Source organism: Cervus elaphus, chromosome 21 (genome assembly GCF_910594005.1).
Source record: "Cervus elaphus chromosome 21, mCerEla1.1, whole genome shotgun sequence".
Taxonomy (NCBI): Eukaryota; Metazoa; Chordata; class Mammalia; order Artiodactyla; family Cervidae; genus Cervus; species Cervus elaphus.
In genome coordinates, this window is record NC_057835.1 from 49,614,347 (window position 1) to 49,631,626 (window position 17,280).

At 40.6% G+C, this 17,280-nt stretch overlaps 1 protein-coding gene across 1 annotated transcript in view; it reads right to left on the minus strand.

The window, feature by feature from the left end:
* Positions 1-726: 726 nt before the first annotated feature.
* Positions 727-17,280, minus strand: part of SLC30A8 (solute carrier family 30 member 8) — a 37,397-nt gene continuing 20,843 nt past the window's right edge. The window contains exons 4-8 of the mRNA XM_043880372.1: positions 14,699-14,852; positions 10,436-10,586; positions 7,984-8,089; positions 3,018-3,152; positions 727-1,731 (exon numbers count right to left, since the gene is read on the minus strand). Coding sequence (XP_043736307.1) covers positions 1,586-1,731; positions 3,018-3,152; positions 7,984-8,089; positions 10,436-10,586; positions 14,699-14,852 — 692 coding nt within the window. The 3' untranslated portion in view covers positions 727-1,585. The remainder of the gene's footprint in view (positions 1,732-3,017; positions 3,153-7,983; positions 8,090-10,435; positions 10,587-14,698; positions 14,853-17,280) is intronic.

The window sequence follows — 17,280 nt, forward strand, 5'->3', positions numbered from 1 at the left end:
TGGCCCACAACCGCTTTCATTACTTTAGGTTTCCTCTTTCTTTAGCAGACTCCTGTGTGGCACAGTCCTAGTACCACCTAAGACAGGATTTATTACAGAAGCACCTGTCAGGCCTTTACTTTTAAACACAGCAGTTTGTTCATCTCATTCCTCTGAGGAACATAGGCTCCTCTTTTGTAGGCACTTCTGAAATAATGACTGATTGTCAATACAGATCACTTGATCAAAAAAAAAAAAAAAACAGCCCCCCACCCAAAACAAAGAAAAAGTGTTCAAAGAGAAAGCATAGATGGGATTTTGGTCAAAATAGATCTGGTTTCAGCTACTTTCTTACTTGGACTTGCTTGTTTCTCCTGCCTTTTTTTTTTTTTTTTTTAGCCATGCCATGTGGCATGTGGGGTCTTAGTTCCCTGGCCAGGGATCAAACCCTTGCCCCCTACATTGGGAGCACGAAGTCTTAACCACTGGACCACCAGGAAAGTCCCTCTCCAATTTCTGGTCCTTCATATCCTTTAACTCACTCTTTACTTAGTACATTCTAGCCACAAGGACCTTCCCCAGTTCCTCAAATGCACCCACCTCTTTCTTCACGGTGTCCCCTCATTCTCTTGCTTCCTCTGGAATGTGCTTCCTGGTACAGTGCATTTGGCTATCACCTACCTCTTCATTCTAGTCTCAACTTAGATGCCATCTCTTCAGAGACGCCTTCCATTGACCTCCCCAACCTCAATCAGCCTCTCTTCTTTCTTATCACTTGCTGCTATTTGTAGAATATTCTTGGTGGTGTTTATTAGTATAATGCCTGTCTCCTCCCAAAGGGGAAAGAGTTCTGTGAGGGCAGAGAGCATGTCAGCTTGGTTTACCGGTGCTCTGCTCATAGCCTGTGTTGAAAAAGATTTTTAAATGAAATAATAAATGACTTTGGTTGATTCACTTAACCTTTATGGCTTTATCTATACAATGATGGTATTAATTTCCACTTTTTAAAAGTCATTAGAATGAAATAAGGGGACATATCTAAAGAGCCATGCATACATACTCATGTGCTAAGTCATGTTCGACTCTTGCAATCCCATGAACTGTAGCCCACCAAGCTCTTCTCTCCATGGGATTCTTTAGGCAAGAATACTGGACCTCCAGATTCGCTTTTACCCCTGACTCGGCTCTCCTTACTTCCGCTTTTCATGTTTTGGAAAAATTTTTGTGACTGTTTCCTTGCCACTGATTCCTGGTAAGACTCCTTCCTGAGTTCAGTTTTGCCCACTCAGCCTTGGGATGCATTACTGAAGGGAGGTGAACTTTCTATTACCTGTGGTTACAAACAGCTGTTATTTCAGCCCCAGTCAGGACTAATCTATACATACATTTCTAGAATGAACACAGCTACTGATGGGTGGATAATCCAATTGACTGATGAATCTAAGCACGTTTTCATTTATGGTGGACGGAGCTAAATAAAGAAGGATACAGTGTGCATCGATCGTACTGTATCACGAGTTTCTCAGACTTCTTCTGTTGGTTTCTTAGAAACTGTGGAGCAGCACGCCGTGGCCTGTCAAACGTGGGGAGCTGGCAGAGCAACTGGCTAGTCCTGAGGGTCTTCGCATAAAAGGCAGTCGGGATCCTGGTCGGCTGGCAGCTCCATCTGAATGGTGAGTGAGTGCACGGGAAAGCGCCTGCTAAGGACTCGTGCAATTTCTCTCCGAACCACCTGGCTGTCCCGGCGGGCTGCTGTTGATAAAGAACCGAGAGAGATTGGCACTGGTTGCACACACAGGGGCGGCAGCTCATCTCCAGCTTCAGGTACTCTGTCTCTGCAGCTGGGGTAGGGCACAGGCCGCGCGCTTGGAAGGAGCCGTGATGGCTCTGACAGTCAGCTACGCGGACACAGACACGGCTGCAGCGCCCTGTCACTATGGGGACTTCCTGCCCACAGTCCTCTCTGGGGTCTGGCGTCCCTAGGGGCTGAGTGTGACAGAGGAGATAAGCTAGGAAAAAGCCAAGTCAGAACTACTGTTTCTTATACAGCCCTGCTCACTGGCTCCCTGAGTTCTCTGAGTTTTCACCCTTATATCTAATCACAATTTATCTCAAGGATAGTGACAAGAACCAGGAAGCATTTAGAGCAGCAACCTTCTCTGCCGTCTTTTTCTCTTTTCCCAAAAGGTATCAGGAGGCTGTGAAGTTCCCTCCATGGTAACCTGAGTGTTTACTAGATCCTTCCATTTGCAGTGAAATATTGGTGTAGTGGAGGCTGTAAATTCCCTGCAGCCAGATCCAAGCCTCTCAGCTGAGATGAGGATGTCTGAGAAAGCACAGTCCTCCAATGACTCTTCCTATATCCTGCCTCTAAGTAACTCCATGAGTTATTTCACAGCAGCCTAATACATCATCCTTGGTCTGAGCTGTCTCCCAAGCCATTGCCCATTTTCTCAGCCCTAGGATGTATCCTGAGCAAAATCACCTTCTGCTTGACAAAGTAGTTTTTTAGGGTAAACCTCACATCCTAAGAGTTATCTCACATGGTTACAGAATTGCTAACCATCCAGTAAAGGAATCACCATTAATTCTGACTAGTATATCTTTTACCTTTTTGGAATCTTAAGGATGGGACCTGTGTCTCCTTCACCTTTCTCTCTTTGATGCTAGGGTAAAACATCTCACACACCAAAGATAATCAGTGAAGGTTTCTTGTTAAATTCATTCCACTCCTTTAACCAATAGGACATCGAGTCAAACAAAGTTTAAGGCCTTGAAGCTTGGGTGGCATTTTATCCTTTTGTTCTACTCTCTAAACTTCTACCATTGACCTCCAGGGTGGTCATAAGTAGCACTGTTGCCATGACGACACTGGCACCGGGGAAGGGGGTTTCAGCTGCCCTGGGTCACACGAAACACATTGCAATTGTTTGGGCATGCAACAGGCACCCAGGGCTGCTCTACCAACAGGAGGGAAATTACTGATGTTATAGGATAAGAATGAATTCTTGTCCAGGATGTTTACCAAACTCACTGACCTGCAGCAACGTGAACAGAGAGAATCACTTGGTTCATTGTTAGCGACCAGATGTGCAAACTGTGCACAGACACCACCCCATCCACTGCTAAGATGAGCTCTTTCACACCATTGTAGCTCAGGTGCTTTGGCACACCTGCCAAGAGGAGAGAACAGGAGGCTGGGGTTAGTAGGTTATCTCATGAAATATGGCTCAGTGCAAGGATTAATTGGGGCTGCAAAGTCCTTACTCAAACGCTACCTTGCCCTCCCCATCTATGGTTTCTCTTTCCAAATGTTTACAAAAAGCAGATTCACCTGTTTCAAAGGGTTTGCCATCAGCCACAGGTTCACAAAGAGCATTTGCAGATTTTACTCTGTGACCATCAAGACAGTCATCACCCTTCATTTCTTAGAGTGTATTATCCCCCCAATTACATTTGCAATTATCTGGAAAACAAAGTGGAATCCCATGGGATTTGGTATTGAATAATCTTGGGTTGGCATTCTGACTACAACTATTATAAATTTTACCCAGCACTTGGAACTTCTCTAATCCTCAGAATATTTGTAGTAAAATAGGTATGATAAAAGCAATATGTAGTTAATAGAGTCCTTTGGGGACTCTGAAATCATCTCAGAAAACATCTGTCCTTTGTAAACTCTAATGCTATACAAGTGTTAGTTATCCAACCAGTCCCTTAGTGAACTATGATAATAGGAAATTCTAATGTTATAATACCATCTCATTATTCTGTCTGTAGAATTTCTATTATTTTAAGTTCATTAGTAAGGGTTTACTATTCAAGCTGCAGAATGTAGTAGTTTGATTGTCATCATTGTTTCTAGAGGAATACTGTGGGACATGCAAGAAGGTGGAGAGTTTGGCAGCCAGTCAGCTATGTTTTGGGGCTAAAGAACTGGAGTGTCTCTACCTGGAGATGGGAAGGTGAAGGGAAGTAGAACCATTGTTTTCAAACATTGCGAGGATTGTCACATAGAAGATGATAGGATTCGAAAACATAAGGGCACTTGGTTTGGCTGGCTAAATACCAAGTCAGTGATTGGTTAAAATCATAAAAGGTATCAGGTTGATATAAGAATTTTTTTAAAATCAACTCAACCAGCACCACTGTGGTAAAGCCATTTGATGCAATAGGTAAATCTCTCTCAACTAAAGATGATCCAAAGAGGATTCTGTGGAAAAGATTTCTAAGGATGAACACTTTTTGGCTTCCACTTCAATTATATATATACAACAGAAACACCTGGTATGTTGGTTATAAATAAATATGCCTTGGCTCCATTAAAATTCTCCTGAAGAAAACATCTATGGATGAGGCTCTGAAATCTATATGCTTTCAGAGTGGCTCTTGACCTTGGATGCACATTAGTGTCACCAGATATTTAAGAAATCCCAATGACCAGGTTATACCCAAGACCAATTAAATCAGATTTTCTGGGGATAAGACCAGCATCAGTATTTTCTTAACTCATTTGTTGATTCTAACAGAGTCAAAGTAGAGAACCATTGCACTAGTATTTAAAGCTGCTGGGCAGCCCTACTTTGAAGTGGTTCTCAAGCTTGCCTACATGTTAAAAAAAAAATAAATCAGAGCCAGTTTCTATTAAATCAAGATCTCTGCATCTAGGACCTCGGCATAAGTATTTTCCAAAAGCTTCTCAGGTGATTGTAATAAGCTGCCAGTGTAGAACCACTTTCTTAAAGGGAATGGGGAATCCTTAGCCCTGCTTTTTCAGGATTTAAGAACGTCGCTCATAGGGATTCCCTCCTTGGAGCTAACCTAAAATACAGTACAGTTTGAGTTTATGAAACATTTTATATTGTTCCATAGAACAAAGAGCTGGTCAACATGATGTTTTACTCTATGAGCTCCTCAAAGCTCAGGGTACTAGAAACAAATTAAAGAAGTTCTTGTCTCAGATTAGCCATAGAATGTGCGTATAGTCATGGGTGAGAATGTTATACAATAATAAAATAATTAATAATATTAGCACCTTTATTAAGAACCTACTATAGGTTAAAGTTTGTGCTAAGCACTTTATAGTAATGATCTTATTTAATAGTTATAAAACTTTAAGATCTAATCAGTGTTAGAACTGTTTGACTGGAGAAGAAATTGGGAGTCAGAAAGATTAAGAATTTGTAAGGCCACATGGGTAAGTGGGATGCCAGACTCTAAGATCCCTCTTCTGGGTGTGAAGTGTTATGTAAACATTAGACCCCAGGTACAGTAACCCAGAGATGACAATTATGCCTAATGTATCATCCCTGGAGAGTTTCCTTTGACCTTTTGCTGTCATTCATCTGGGACTCTTGAGATGAAGTCAAGATCCTACTATCTCTTTTTCTCTTGCCTCCTTTTATCACTTTACTTTTATGGAGAATGCACGTCTATGGCTATTTATTTTCCTCTATGAAATAATATTGACAAGCAAGAGGATATGTTCCTGTTAACCTCAGTATTCATCACATCCTAGAAATCTTTTTCTTTCTGATGGAGAGCCTACAAAAATATTAATGCATCCAGAAAAAGTTCAAAAAAATAATTACCCAGGCTAATACACATGTGAAAAATTACTCAATAGGTTTCATAATTAAACATTCACATAAGATATAATATATTCACCTATCAGATTAGAGGAGAATCAACAGTTTGATAATATCCAGTGATGGTGAAGATGGGAAGAAATGAGCACTCTCATACTCTGTTGGTGGGAAAGAAACTGATATGGTCTCTTTGGTAGAAATGACAGTATCTATCAAATTTTAAAAGGTCTATAACTTCTGAAACATCAATATACATCTAGGAATTATTCCACAGATTCAAGTGCCAAGAATATAATTGAAGCATTATTTGTAATGTCCATCAATAAGCAAGTGGATGCTAACAATAGAATACTTTTTACCCATGAAAAAGAAAGAGGTTATCTATGTATTTACCAATATGGAAAGATTTCTAGTTGAAAAAAACAAGGTGCAGAACAAAATACGTGTATAATCTTGTTTGTATGAAAAAAGACATATATACACACACTGTATACACACACACACACACATACTCATGTATATATACACACATATGTATGCACATATTTAGGGTTTCCCTGGTGGCTTGGTGGTAAAGAATCTGCCTGTCAAGCAGGAGACATAGTTTCAATCCCTAGGTCGGAATGATCCCCTGGAGACAGAAATGGTAACCCACTCCAGTACTCTTGCTCAGGATGGGGTTGCAAAAGAGTCAGACACAACTTAGCGACTAAGTAACAACAGCATACACACGTGTGTGTGTGTGTGTGTTATGTTTATACATATATGTGTAAATACATTGTTTTTGGAAAGATATATGTCACCTTTTACCTTATTAGTAGATGTTAGGCTTGAAGATTGAGAATTTAAAGGTGAAAAAATGGGGAGAAGTCTTATCATTTTATGCCTTTCCATTTACACGTATATGTGTATGTATGCCTTTCTACACATATACATGGGTTTCCCTGGTAGCTCAGCTGGTAAAGAATCCACCTGCAATGCAGGAGACCCTGGTTCAACTCCTGGGTTGGGAAGATTCCCTAGAGGAGGGCATAGAAACCCTCTCCAGTATTCTTGCCTGGAGAATTCCATGGACAGACGAGCCTGGCAGGCTACATTCCATGGGGTTGCAAAGAGTCAGATGGCTGAGCGACTAAGCACACAGCACACACACGCACATATATATTTAAATTTTATCTAGTACAAGCATTATTTTATGCTAACCTAATTTAAAAATAAGTATATTTCATATGGGAGTTACCTGCCTATCTGATAGGAGTTTCAATAATTAGCTATACTTTTCCTTACGTAAAAAAAGATAATCACGAGAGAAGAGCTGTACTGAGAGAGAACACTGAATATAGTCATCGTAAATTGTATATGCATTTGTCTCTTTTCGATAGCTTCTGTAAAAGCAGCAACAGCTGCAGCCCGGCTCTCAGCCCCCAGGACAGGAGGTGGAATCATCTGGGACCTAAACAAATACCCAGTCCCCTGCCAGGCGAGGGCGTTCACTTGTCACACAAGGACTTTCGACTCCGTTTCCTGTTTCACTGTGGTCAGCACAGCCACCTACCAATGGTTACAGTGCCAGCTGAGAACAAAACCCTTCCTGTGTCCTCTGCAGTGAAGGCTGAGCTAGGGGAGGATGAACTGTTGCGGAGGCAGCTGCCCTCTGAGACTGTGCCCACCTTTGATCACAGTGAGCTGGACAGAAGAGAGCAGCTCAGCCAACATCTGGGTGGTTTTGATCATCTGAATGTTTGGTAGGATGCAAAACTCTAGCTGTGATTGGATTTTCCAAGGACTGCTCCCCGTGCCCTCATGGAGGAATCTCTGAAGTGGTATGAAAACACTAGTCCAGTGTTTCTCAAAGTATGGTCCCCAGGGCAGTAGCATCAACATCTTGTTAAAATTCAAATTTCTCAGGCCCCATCCCATCCAGGTCTACTGTCTCAGGAACTGTCCGGTGGGCCTCACAGTCTGTTTTAACAGACCCTCCAAGTGATTCTGACGCCACTAATGTCTGAGAACTGCTGGCCTAACAAACATTTTACCTTTTCAGTATCATAGTACTTATAATGCTGCCCAAGAGACAGAGTTACACAATCTTTCTTAGGTAATTTCCATGTATTTAGGAATAAACGTATAATTTTGCTGTTTCTCCCTCACTGTTTATCTCTAGTATTTGTCCATATTGCTTTTATACTATGCCATATGATACGATAGTTGCTGGGGAAGAAATAGAAGCCAATTCTTTTTTATTTATTCCCGTATGAATAAAACTCATAGTACTTGTATTCATAAAAGTTCCTTATAAGTTTACATTTTCCTTATAATGCAGGCTCACAGTGAGCATGCCTTGAGATCATTTCCTTTTGTGGTTATAGGGAAAAGAAAACACACGTGCTGGAAATAATATGAAAATCACTCCTACCTTCCATGAGTAAGATGGAGAAGTCCTTTAAGATCGTGACGGTGCTGGCCAAAACCAGGCCAGAAAAGACAAATGTGCAGATCGGGTCTGCCATCTTATACTCTGGCTAGAAAAAAAAAGGAATTTCAGTTCATTGAATCCAGGCCTCCCATGCAGAAAGTCTGATTGATAAAATAAGTAAACCCCCATGCTTCCTTCCTTTCCTGTCACCCATTCACCCTCCTCACACTTCCCATCCAAATCAGAGACAAGACTTCCTAAAGACGTAATCCTTCACCTAAGCTTTCAACTCTCAGTGACTGAAGAAGGGAGACCACAGGACATGCTCTCCTCACAATTTAAGAAGTAAGGAGGGGGACTTTCCCAGTGGTCCAGTGGTAAAGAATCTACCTTCCAGTGTTGGGGACGAAGGTTTGATCCCTGGTCAGGCAACTGAGATCCCACATGCCTTGGAGCAGCTAAGCCCACACAGCACAACTACAGAAAGCCTGCTCACTGCAGTGAAAAGCCAGTGCTGCCAATTTTTTTAATTAATTAATTTATTTTCATTGGAGGCTAATTACTTTACAATATTGTGGTGGTTTTTGCCATACGTCAACATGAATCAGCCTCGGGTATACATGGTCCCCCCATCCTGAACCTTCCTCCCACCTCCCTCCCCACCCCATCCCTCTGGGTTGTCCCAGTGCGCTGACTTTGAATGCCCTGCTTCATGCATCAAACTTGCACTCTATTTTACATATGGTTATATACATGTTTCAATGCTATTCTTTCAGATCAGGAAAAGCCAGTGCTGCCTTTTTTTTTTTATTAATGAGGATAAAAAAGAAGTAAGAAGAGAGACATCCTTGAGTACTCCTTCAAAAGGCCTTATTTAATGTCTCTTAAATTAATAGAAGTAGAGAGGATGGATGAAAATATGCACACATGGGCAAAGCATTCAATGACTTTTCAGCCTTAATTATGATAAGAAAGGGAATCATCTGCTCAGAGGTTGCATGTGACCAAGGTACAGCCAGAGCTTGGTCTTGGCAGATGGGGTCAGTATATATCTTTCTCTCTTAAGTATGTTACAGACTCAAGGTAGGTGTCTTTGATACAGTCCAAAAAGTATACACTGAGGCCTCATTCTCATGCTCTCTCACCACTGGTGCCCTTGGCCTCAGGGTGAAACATCTGCTATTCTGCCCTTGATGAAGTTCTATGCCACAGAAAACTCTGTGCCTCATTACTTCTAAGAAACTCAGCCAGAGTGACCTTCATAAGAGTACTTTCAAACTCTACTCACCTGTACAACTTGAACAATTTTGCCTTAAACTTAAATCTTTCAGTGAGGATTTACTCCTTTGAATTCTTTTTTATTTACATGTTTTAATTTTTTAGTAAAACAATAGAGTCCCTGCTAAATGGACAGTAATGACACAAATGGACAGAGATGAATGCCCCTCTCCTCCATTACCCGCCTGCCTGTACTTCTGCCCTCACCCACCTCTTTTAGTTCTTGTTATTACCAAACAGAGAGCTATAGTGAATATTTGTTTAGGGTCAGAGGCTCACCCAGATCTACTCCAGGTTTCCATTAATACAGTTCTTTTGGGAAAGAAGTTCTTTCCCTCCCATGTGGAAGAGTCAGTCAATGGCTCTACCCGCCCCATCCAAGCAACAGAAACAAGACCCAGTCTACATCAATTGTGTTCCATTTCCCAGCAACATGAATTTTCAGCAGAGTGACAAGAAGAGGGAAAATAATTAGCTGAATCACATTCATTTCAGGCTTCCCAGCTGCCTCAGTAGTAAAGAATTCACCTGCAAATGCAGAAGATGTGGATTTGATCCCTGGGTTGGAAAGATCTACTGGAGGAGGAAATGGCAACCCATTCTAGTATTCTTGCCTGGAAAATCCCATGATTGAGGAGCCTGGTGGGCTACAGTTCATAGAGTTGCAAAGAGTCAGACACCACTGAGCGACCGAGCATGCATGCACACATATACATTCCTTTCAGCATGGTGCCTGGGACAGAAGTTGGATAGTTTCTGAAATCTGAAAACCAAAAGTTTCCCTTATTTCTACCTTGCTTTCTTAGAGGAGTACCTCTAATAAATTTCAATCAGTGAATCAATGTTTTGCTAAAGTGAGCTAGAGATGTTTCCTGTTGCTTATAACCCCAAAACCCTAAGTTTTTCATGGTTCTGTTGCTGTCCACCTTAACCCCAGGACAAAAGAACTGCTTTCTTAAAAGACTGGCAGCCCTATAGTTAACGACATAGCTCTTATGAATTCGGAAAATCTAAGGTTTCAAGCTTTGAATGTTTGTTTGTTTACACCTTGAAAAGTAATTTGTGTAGGCAAATCGGCTGTCTACCCCCATGTAAGGTAATAATGGAGGGCCAGATCATGTACCACCTAATCTATAAAGTCACTGGAACAGCGAGTAGACTCCAACATACTCACCTTAAAGTAGATAATCAGTGCACTGGTTAACACACTGATGCTCTGAAATAGATCTCCAAGGGCATGTACAAAAGCAGCTCTGACACTGGCATTGGCTTGCACTTCTTTGTGATTGTGGGCAGGGCGTTTCTGGTATAAAATCACACTTAGTCTGAAAGAAAAAACAATGTCCTTGGCACACATGAGATTAACCCTTAAAAATCTTTGCAGTATCATGGGGGAGTTGACGGCAGCCTGTGTTATCCAAAGTGGCAATGGATTGAAATATTACTGCTTTATAATGGACTATTTTGGAGTAATTTTGAACACAGGGGTATCACAGAATTTTCAAATTTTCACACAAGGACAGACATTGAAGATTCACATCAGTTTTCTCTTTCTAATTAATGCTATGCTGTGCTTAGTTGCTCAGTCATGTCCGACTCTTTGTGACCCCAGGGACTGTAGCCCGCCAGGCTCCTCTGTCCATGGGGATTCTCCAGACAAGAATACTGGGGTGGGTTGCCATACACTTCTGGGGATCTTCCCAACCCAAGGGTTGAACCCAGGTCTCCTGCATTGCAGGCAGATTCCTTACCATCTGAGCCACCAGGGAAGCCCGGGAATACTGGAGTGGGTAGCCTATCCCTTCCTCCAGGGGATCTTCCTGACCCAGGAATCAAACCAGGGTCTACTGCATTGCAGGCAGATTCTTAACCAGCCAAGCTACCGGGGAAGCCCAGCTAATGCTGTTTCATTTTAAAACTAGAGAGTAACATCTGTTAGGTAAATGCCAAGTATTTGACAATGAGGAGGGGAACTATCATTTATCAAGTGTCTACTGAGCTAGACTTAAAGCTGAGCTTTGGTGGGAGCTTAATTAAATGTGCTGGTTTCAAATGCAAAAAGCAGCAGAAAGCAATACAACAAAATAAGCAGTGAATTTCATCAAGGTTGAATTTTTTTAAACTTTTATTTTACTCGATTTTATTCATTTCCACTAGAACTTGAAATGTGAATGATTCCCTAATGGCCAATGATGAAAGTAATGTGCTTGTGTAAATATGTAGCTGTTTATCAAAACTGCAATATATTCATGTATATAAATGTTTTATGTGTATATAACATATTGCAAAATTTAACATCTCTAATCCAATTTCAGGAGATTAGTAGTGGGCCCTATAAATTATTTACCCAATTCTGTTTATCTACAACTTTAGGAGTAATATCTCTTATGTTTTGCCTAGAAACACTTTCTGTGCATTTTAGAACAAAGGTGTAAAAAAATAATTTTTCAGTGACACATACCCCAGTCTATTTGCAGGTAAAGTCTCTATTAAATCTCAGGCCATCATCACAAGCAGAGTGACTTCTATTCATCAAGATTTGATCATTATATAATCCACAAGGTCTTATATTGTTACTGTTTGAGCAGAAATTCACCTTCTATTAGAAGCTACCATTTAAAGTTCTTCAGACAGCCATGTATGCCTGGCAGTTATTAGACTTTCTAGGCCTGCCATGTATGCTCATCCCATTGTCATTCATTCTTTTACTCATTTTATATTTAATTTAAAAAAACTTATATAGGGATTTTGTATGCCAGGCACTGTTAAATAATTGGAGCATAACAGTGAAAATAGACATGACCCCTCCCCATTATAACTTTAAGTATGATGGAGACGGCAGAGATTCTAAAAAGACACACATAAATGGAAAATTCTAATTATACTAAGCCTATTAAGAACTGGTGCTACAGATAGTACAACAAGGGAGTCTGATTTAGTTAGACAAAGCAATTGAGTTGGGTTTGAAAGGTTATACTAGAGTTAAATGGGCTAGGAGAGGAGGAAATGTTTCAGGCACAGAAAACTTAGCCTTAAGGCTCTATCAATAACCTTCATCCTAGAATCCCTTAGCAACTTCTGCTAGAACATTCTGCCCTGATTTTGGGCTCCCAAGGAATAGATTTGTTCCCAAATTATGGTTCAGATATCTCTGTAGTCAGACAATGCAGCATCTAGCACTTGAAATCTGTAATCCCAGTTCTCTAAGTAAACATTTTAGTCACTCAGTATGTTTATCCATAAAAACTGCCTCCTTGTGCAGGGAAGTCAATGCTTTTCAATTCCCTGGTCTTTGTAAGTATGAAAATCACCTGCAATATTACGCCCAGAGTTTGAAAACAGTTGCAGTAAAAAGAAAATGTGGATGGTATCTATTTAGAAAGTCAGCCTCAATCATCAAGGTGCCAGATTTATGTGGTAGTTAACTGGGTGTATCTTCATCTTTAGTCAGCATGGACACAGCCTATGTGACAATGACTCTTGGGAAATTATTAATATTTTTATTGTTACTGCTGTCCTGGGGACATATTGTTCTTCTTATGCAAAGATGATGACATTGACCCCCGGTCAGCAGGACATGTGGTCTGGCTTATTTGTCTCCTAGGAGTGATAGACTTGTATTGATCTCTCCATATGTTTTCTCCCCCTGACAATGTGAAATGCATTTTCAAGTTAACTGGGGGGAATTAGGGATCTCATCAGTGACAGCAGATCAAATACCACTCTTCTGATTGTTTTATCTTAAAGATTTTGAGCAATGGGTCCCAAACTAAGAAGTAAGGAATTGAAGTAGGTACAAGGTCAGGATATGAGAATATCTAGAGGAGCTTATTCACAGTATGCATGCTCAGGTTGTCCTCTAATTCCAAGGACTCCTTTGTACCCTCTCTAAAATTAAAAAAAAAAAAAAAAAAAAAAAAAAAAAAAAAACTGTTTAAAATGCCACTCTACTCTCAGCGTCTTCTTCACTTTTATGTGTGAACCTACCTGATTGCATGTATTATGTCACATTGCAAGATAGGTGATACATAGATGGTATCTGGGTTTCCTATTGCTGCCATAACAAGTTACCACAAAGCCTTTGTGGCTTAGAACAACATAAATGTATTATGTTATAGTTCTGGAGGTCAGAAAGTGGGCAGGACCACATTCCTTCTGGAGGTTCCAGGGGAAAATTCATTTTCTTACCTTTTCCAGCTTCTAGAGGTCACTTCTGTTCATTGACTCCAGGCCCTTTCCTCCATCTTCAAAGCCAGCAATGCATCATCTTCTCTCCCCTCTGACCTTATGCTTCCCTCTTATAAGGATGTTCATGGTTATGTTGGGTCTATCTGGATAATCCAGGATAATCTGCCCTTCTCAAGATCCATCCTTAACTTAACCACATTCGCAAAGTTTTTCTTACCATGTAAATTGACATATTCAGGAGATCCAAGGGTTAGAATGTGGAAATCCCTGGTGGGCCCTTATTGTGTCTACCATAGATGGTAGGTAGGTAGGTAGGTAGGTAGATAGATAGGTAACAGAGTTTTAAGTAAGGTTACCCAAAATCAGACTATCAAATAAGAAAGAGCAAATCAACCAAAAAGGGTCAGAGTCCTGGCCTCAACTCCCCATTGTCATGAGTAATCAAGCAGTTCATCTAGGAAGACCAGACCAACATGGCAATGATGGATGTCCTATGAGAATGATTTAAGATTGTCTGGATAAGAGAATGGACCAACAGATGGAAACTAAAGAGAGAATTTAGCTAACACGGCTTAAGGAAGAATTTTCATCCAATCATAATGATGCAAAGATAAGATAAGTTGCTCTTGAGAGAAATAAATTCCCTGTTACTCTTAAAATATATATGAAACTAATTACCATTTTATGGGGATATTGCAAAAGGGAATTCAAAAGTAGAAAGGGGCTGAAGTAAATAAAATTTATGATCCTTTCCAACCCAAGTCTCTGGGAACCCATAATGTGTTCATGTAACAAAAACAGAAGAGGGGTAAGTCACATCCCACGTGGAACTGTCAGTTTGCATGAGAGAGTAGAATGGCTAGAAGCTCAATTCTGGGTTTGGTGGATCTATTTTCAAACCCTCCTCTGCACTACCTCATTGACAATTTATTTACCCTTACTGAGCTTCAATTTTCCTCATCTGTAAAGTATTTGTGTTGTGAACATTGAGCTTGATAATGTAGATCAAAAGATCTTAGCAGTCTCTGGCACACAGGAAGCATTCAAGATGGTAGCTCTTGGAAGCGGATGTTAAAATGCACGTTAACTAGCACAAGCTGCCTGTTCTTGGTCGTAGAGCCGTGTGAACACCCTGTCAGCTCTCTACCATCCTCACAAGTGGAGGAATCAGAAACAAGCAGTAACAACAACAAAACCCCACAGATCTCTGTCCTGACAAGCTTCACGGGCAGTGTGTGGGGCTACTTACATAATGTTGGCTGCCACTGCACAGCTGGAAACGATGATCATCAGAGTCACCCGGATCTGGTAATCGGGGTGTAGCAGGCATTCACATGCCAGGCACACCAGCACACCTGTCACCACCCAGACGCACAGAATGGAGAGCAGGGCACCGAGGATCTCTAGGGGTACAAGCACACAGACACCCATGCACAAAGAATCTGTGAGCCGCCTTCATCTCCCCAGGACTCACAAGACATTAATGCCCCACCAAAGAAGAGAGGCCTCACAGTACTTCACTTAGTCATTTACAAAGCAGAAGTGTGGATGAATTTTAGTACTAAGATGAGACACTTTCTTCTTACATTCATAAAATATCAGTTCATTATGCTCCATATTACTAAGTAATTTTCAGCAAATTTTTAAAGCATATTAATTGCTGCCTGCCCTTGCTGTTTTCCTGAGGGATTTTAATTTAAACAGGTGCTAAAATGATTGAAAGTTATTAAGAGATGAAATAATGAGACACAAAGGGTAAAATGTGTTTAGAAACTCTTAATTCTACCATAAAACATTTACAACTTGCCAGCACTGTAAAATAGTAAAAAGGGAAGGTTTCAGAGGCTTAATGAAAATGAGTTTCATTTGCCAACCCAACATACTATAAATACAGAGGCAAACTCCAAGGTATGTCAACACTCTAACTGTATTTTATGGGCAAGAGTAAGGAAGAAAAATATCAGACTAGAGACATTTACATGAATATTTAAAGATAAGACAGTGTTCAAGCTTCCCACTGAGCAAAGCATGCTTGCTTACTTAGAAGCTCCTTTACCCTCACCTTAATCTTTCACTCAACCTTTTAGATCAGTTCTAAAACCCTACAAGGCTCTAGAAACACTCTGTGAGTCAGTGGTCAGGCACATCCCATAATTTCGACCTTCCCCCCTTTTAAGTAGAGCAGTATAGCATATCATTTCCCAGACTTCAGTTATTTACGTATGCAATTTATGATTTTTGCCATATCCACATGCCCACTGTCTCATGGGCCACTTAACACTCTATTCTTTTATTGAGGTATGGTTTATGGACAAAGTTATATAAATTTCAGGTGTATGAGATAGTGATTCAAAATTTTTTAAAGTTATATTCCATTTATAGTTATTATAAAATATTGGGTAGATTCCCTGTGCTGTATAATATATCCTTGTAGCTTATTTACTTTATGTGTAACAGCTTGTACCTCTTAATCTCCTATCCCTTGCATGAGACAAGTGCTTGGGCCTGGTGCACTGGGAAGACCCAGAGGAATCAGGTGGAGAGGGAGGTGGGAGGGGGGATCGGGATTGGGAATACATGTAAATCCATGGCTGATTCATATCAATGTATGACAAAACCCACTGGAAAAAAAAAAAAAAATCTCCTATCCCTATCATGCCCCTCCCTCTTCCCTCTCCCCTACTTTGTTTTATTTTGTAGATTCCACATTTAAGTGGTATAGTATTTTTCATTCTCTGTCTGATTTATTTCACTTAGTAGAACATCCTCCCAGTCCATCCATCCACGATGATGCAAATGGAAATTTCCACTCTTGTTATGGCTGAGTAGTATTCCACTGTGTGTATGTGTATGTGTGTGTGTGTGTATGCCCATCTTATCTTTATCCCCTCATCTGTTGATGGACACTTAGGTTACTTCCATATCGTGGAAATTAAAATAATGTTACTATGGACATTGGGTGCATGTATTAACATTATCTTTACCTAAACTCACTTTTTATACTTAGCTTCTTCCTAAACAAAATTATCCATGAAGTTATACGTTTGATGTACTAGTTGATTTTCACCTATATGTCTGCAGAGGTGCTGCCTAATATGGTAGCCATCAATCCAATGTGGCTGTTTAAATTTAAAGTAAAATTAAATATCCAGTTTTTCACTAGCACTAGCCACATTTAAATTGCTCCATGGCCACAGTGTACTATCTATTGTACAACATTTCTCTTGAAACAGAGTTCTGTTGAGCAGCCCTGGCCTTCTAGAGTGTTCATTCTCACTGACCTCTGTGGCTAGGAGGAGAAAGTTCAAGTAGCAATCTAAATTCTGAGTCCTCCCTGTGTTTACAAAACAGCTTTGACCAATGGTATCAGAAAGGGTAAAATGCATGCAAAAATTTATGAGGATCAATAATGGGTACTCAGTCAAAGGTACATGCTTTCCAAATGTAGCCCTATTAGGGACTGAAAACATCTTCAAATCACAGTGTCACCAAATCCTTTTATTGATGTTTATTTCCTCAATTCTCCCTCTCCCTCTCTTTCTCTGAATGTTAAAGGAAAGACAGTGCAAAACACCTCTGATGATAAATTGTTTGGCATGAAATTGTTGTTATTGTTCAGTCAAACCAAATCATGTCCAACTCTTAGCAACCCCATGGACTGCGGCAGGCCAGGCTTCTCTGTCCCTCACCATCTCCTTGAGTTTGCTCAACTTCATGTCCATTGCGTCTGTGATGCCACCCACCCATCTCATCTCATGAAATTAGAACTTTCTATCATTGTAAGCGTGAAAAACCACAGTTCACAATCATCAGGCTACAACCTGTGGTCTG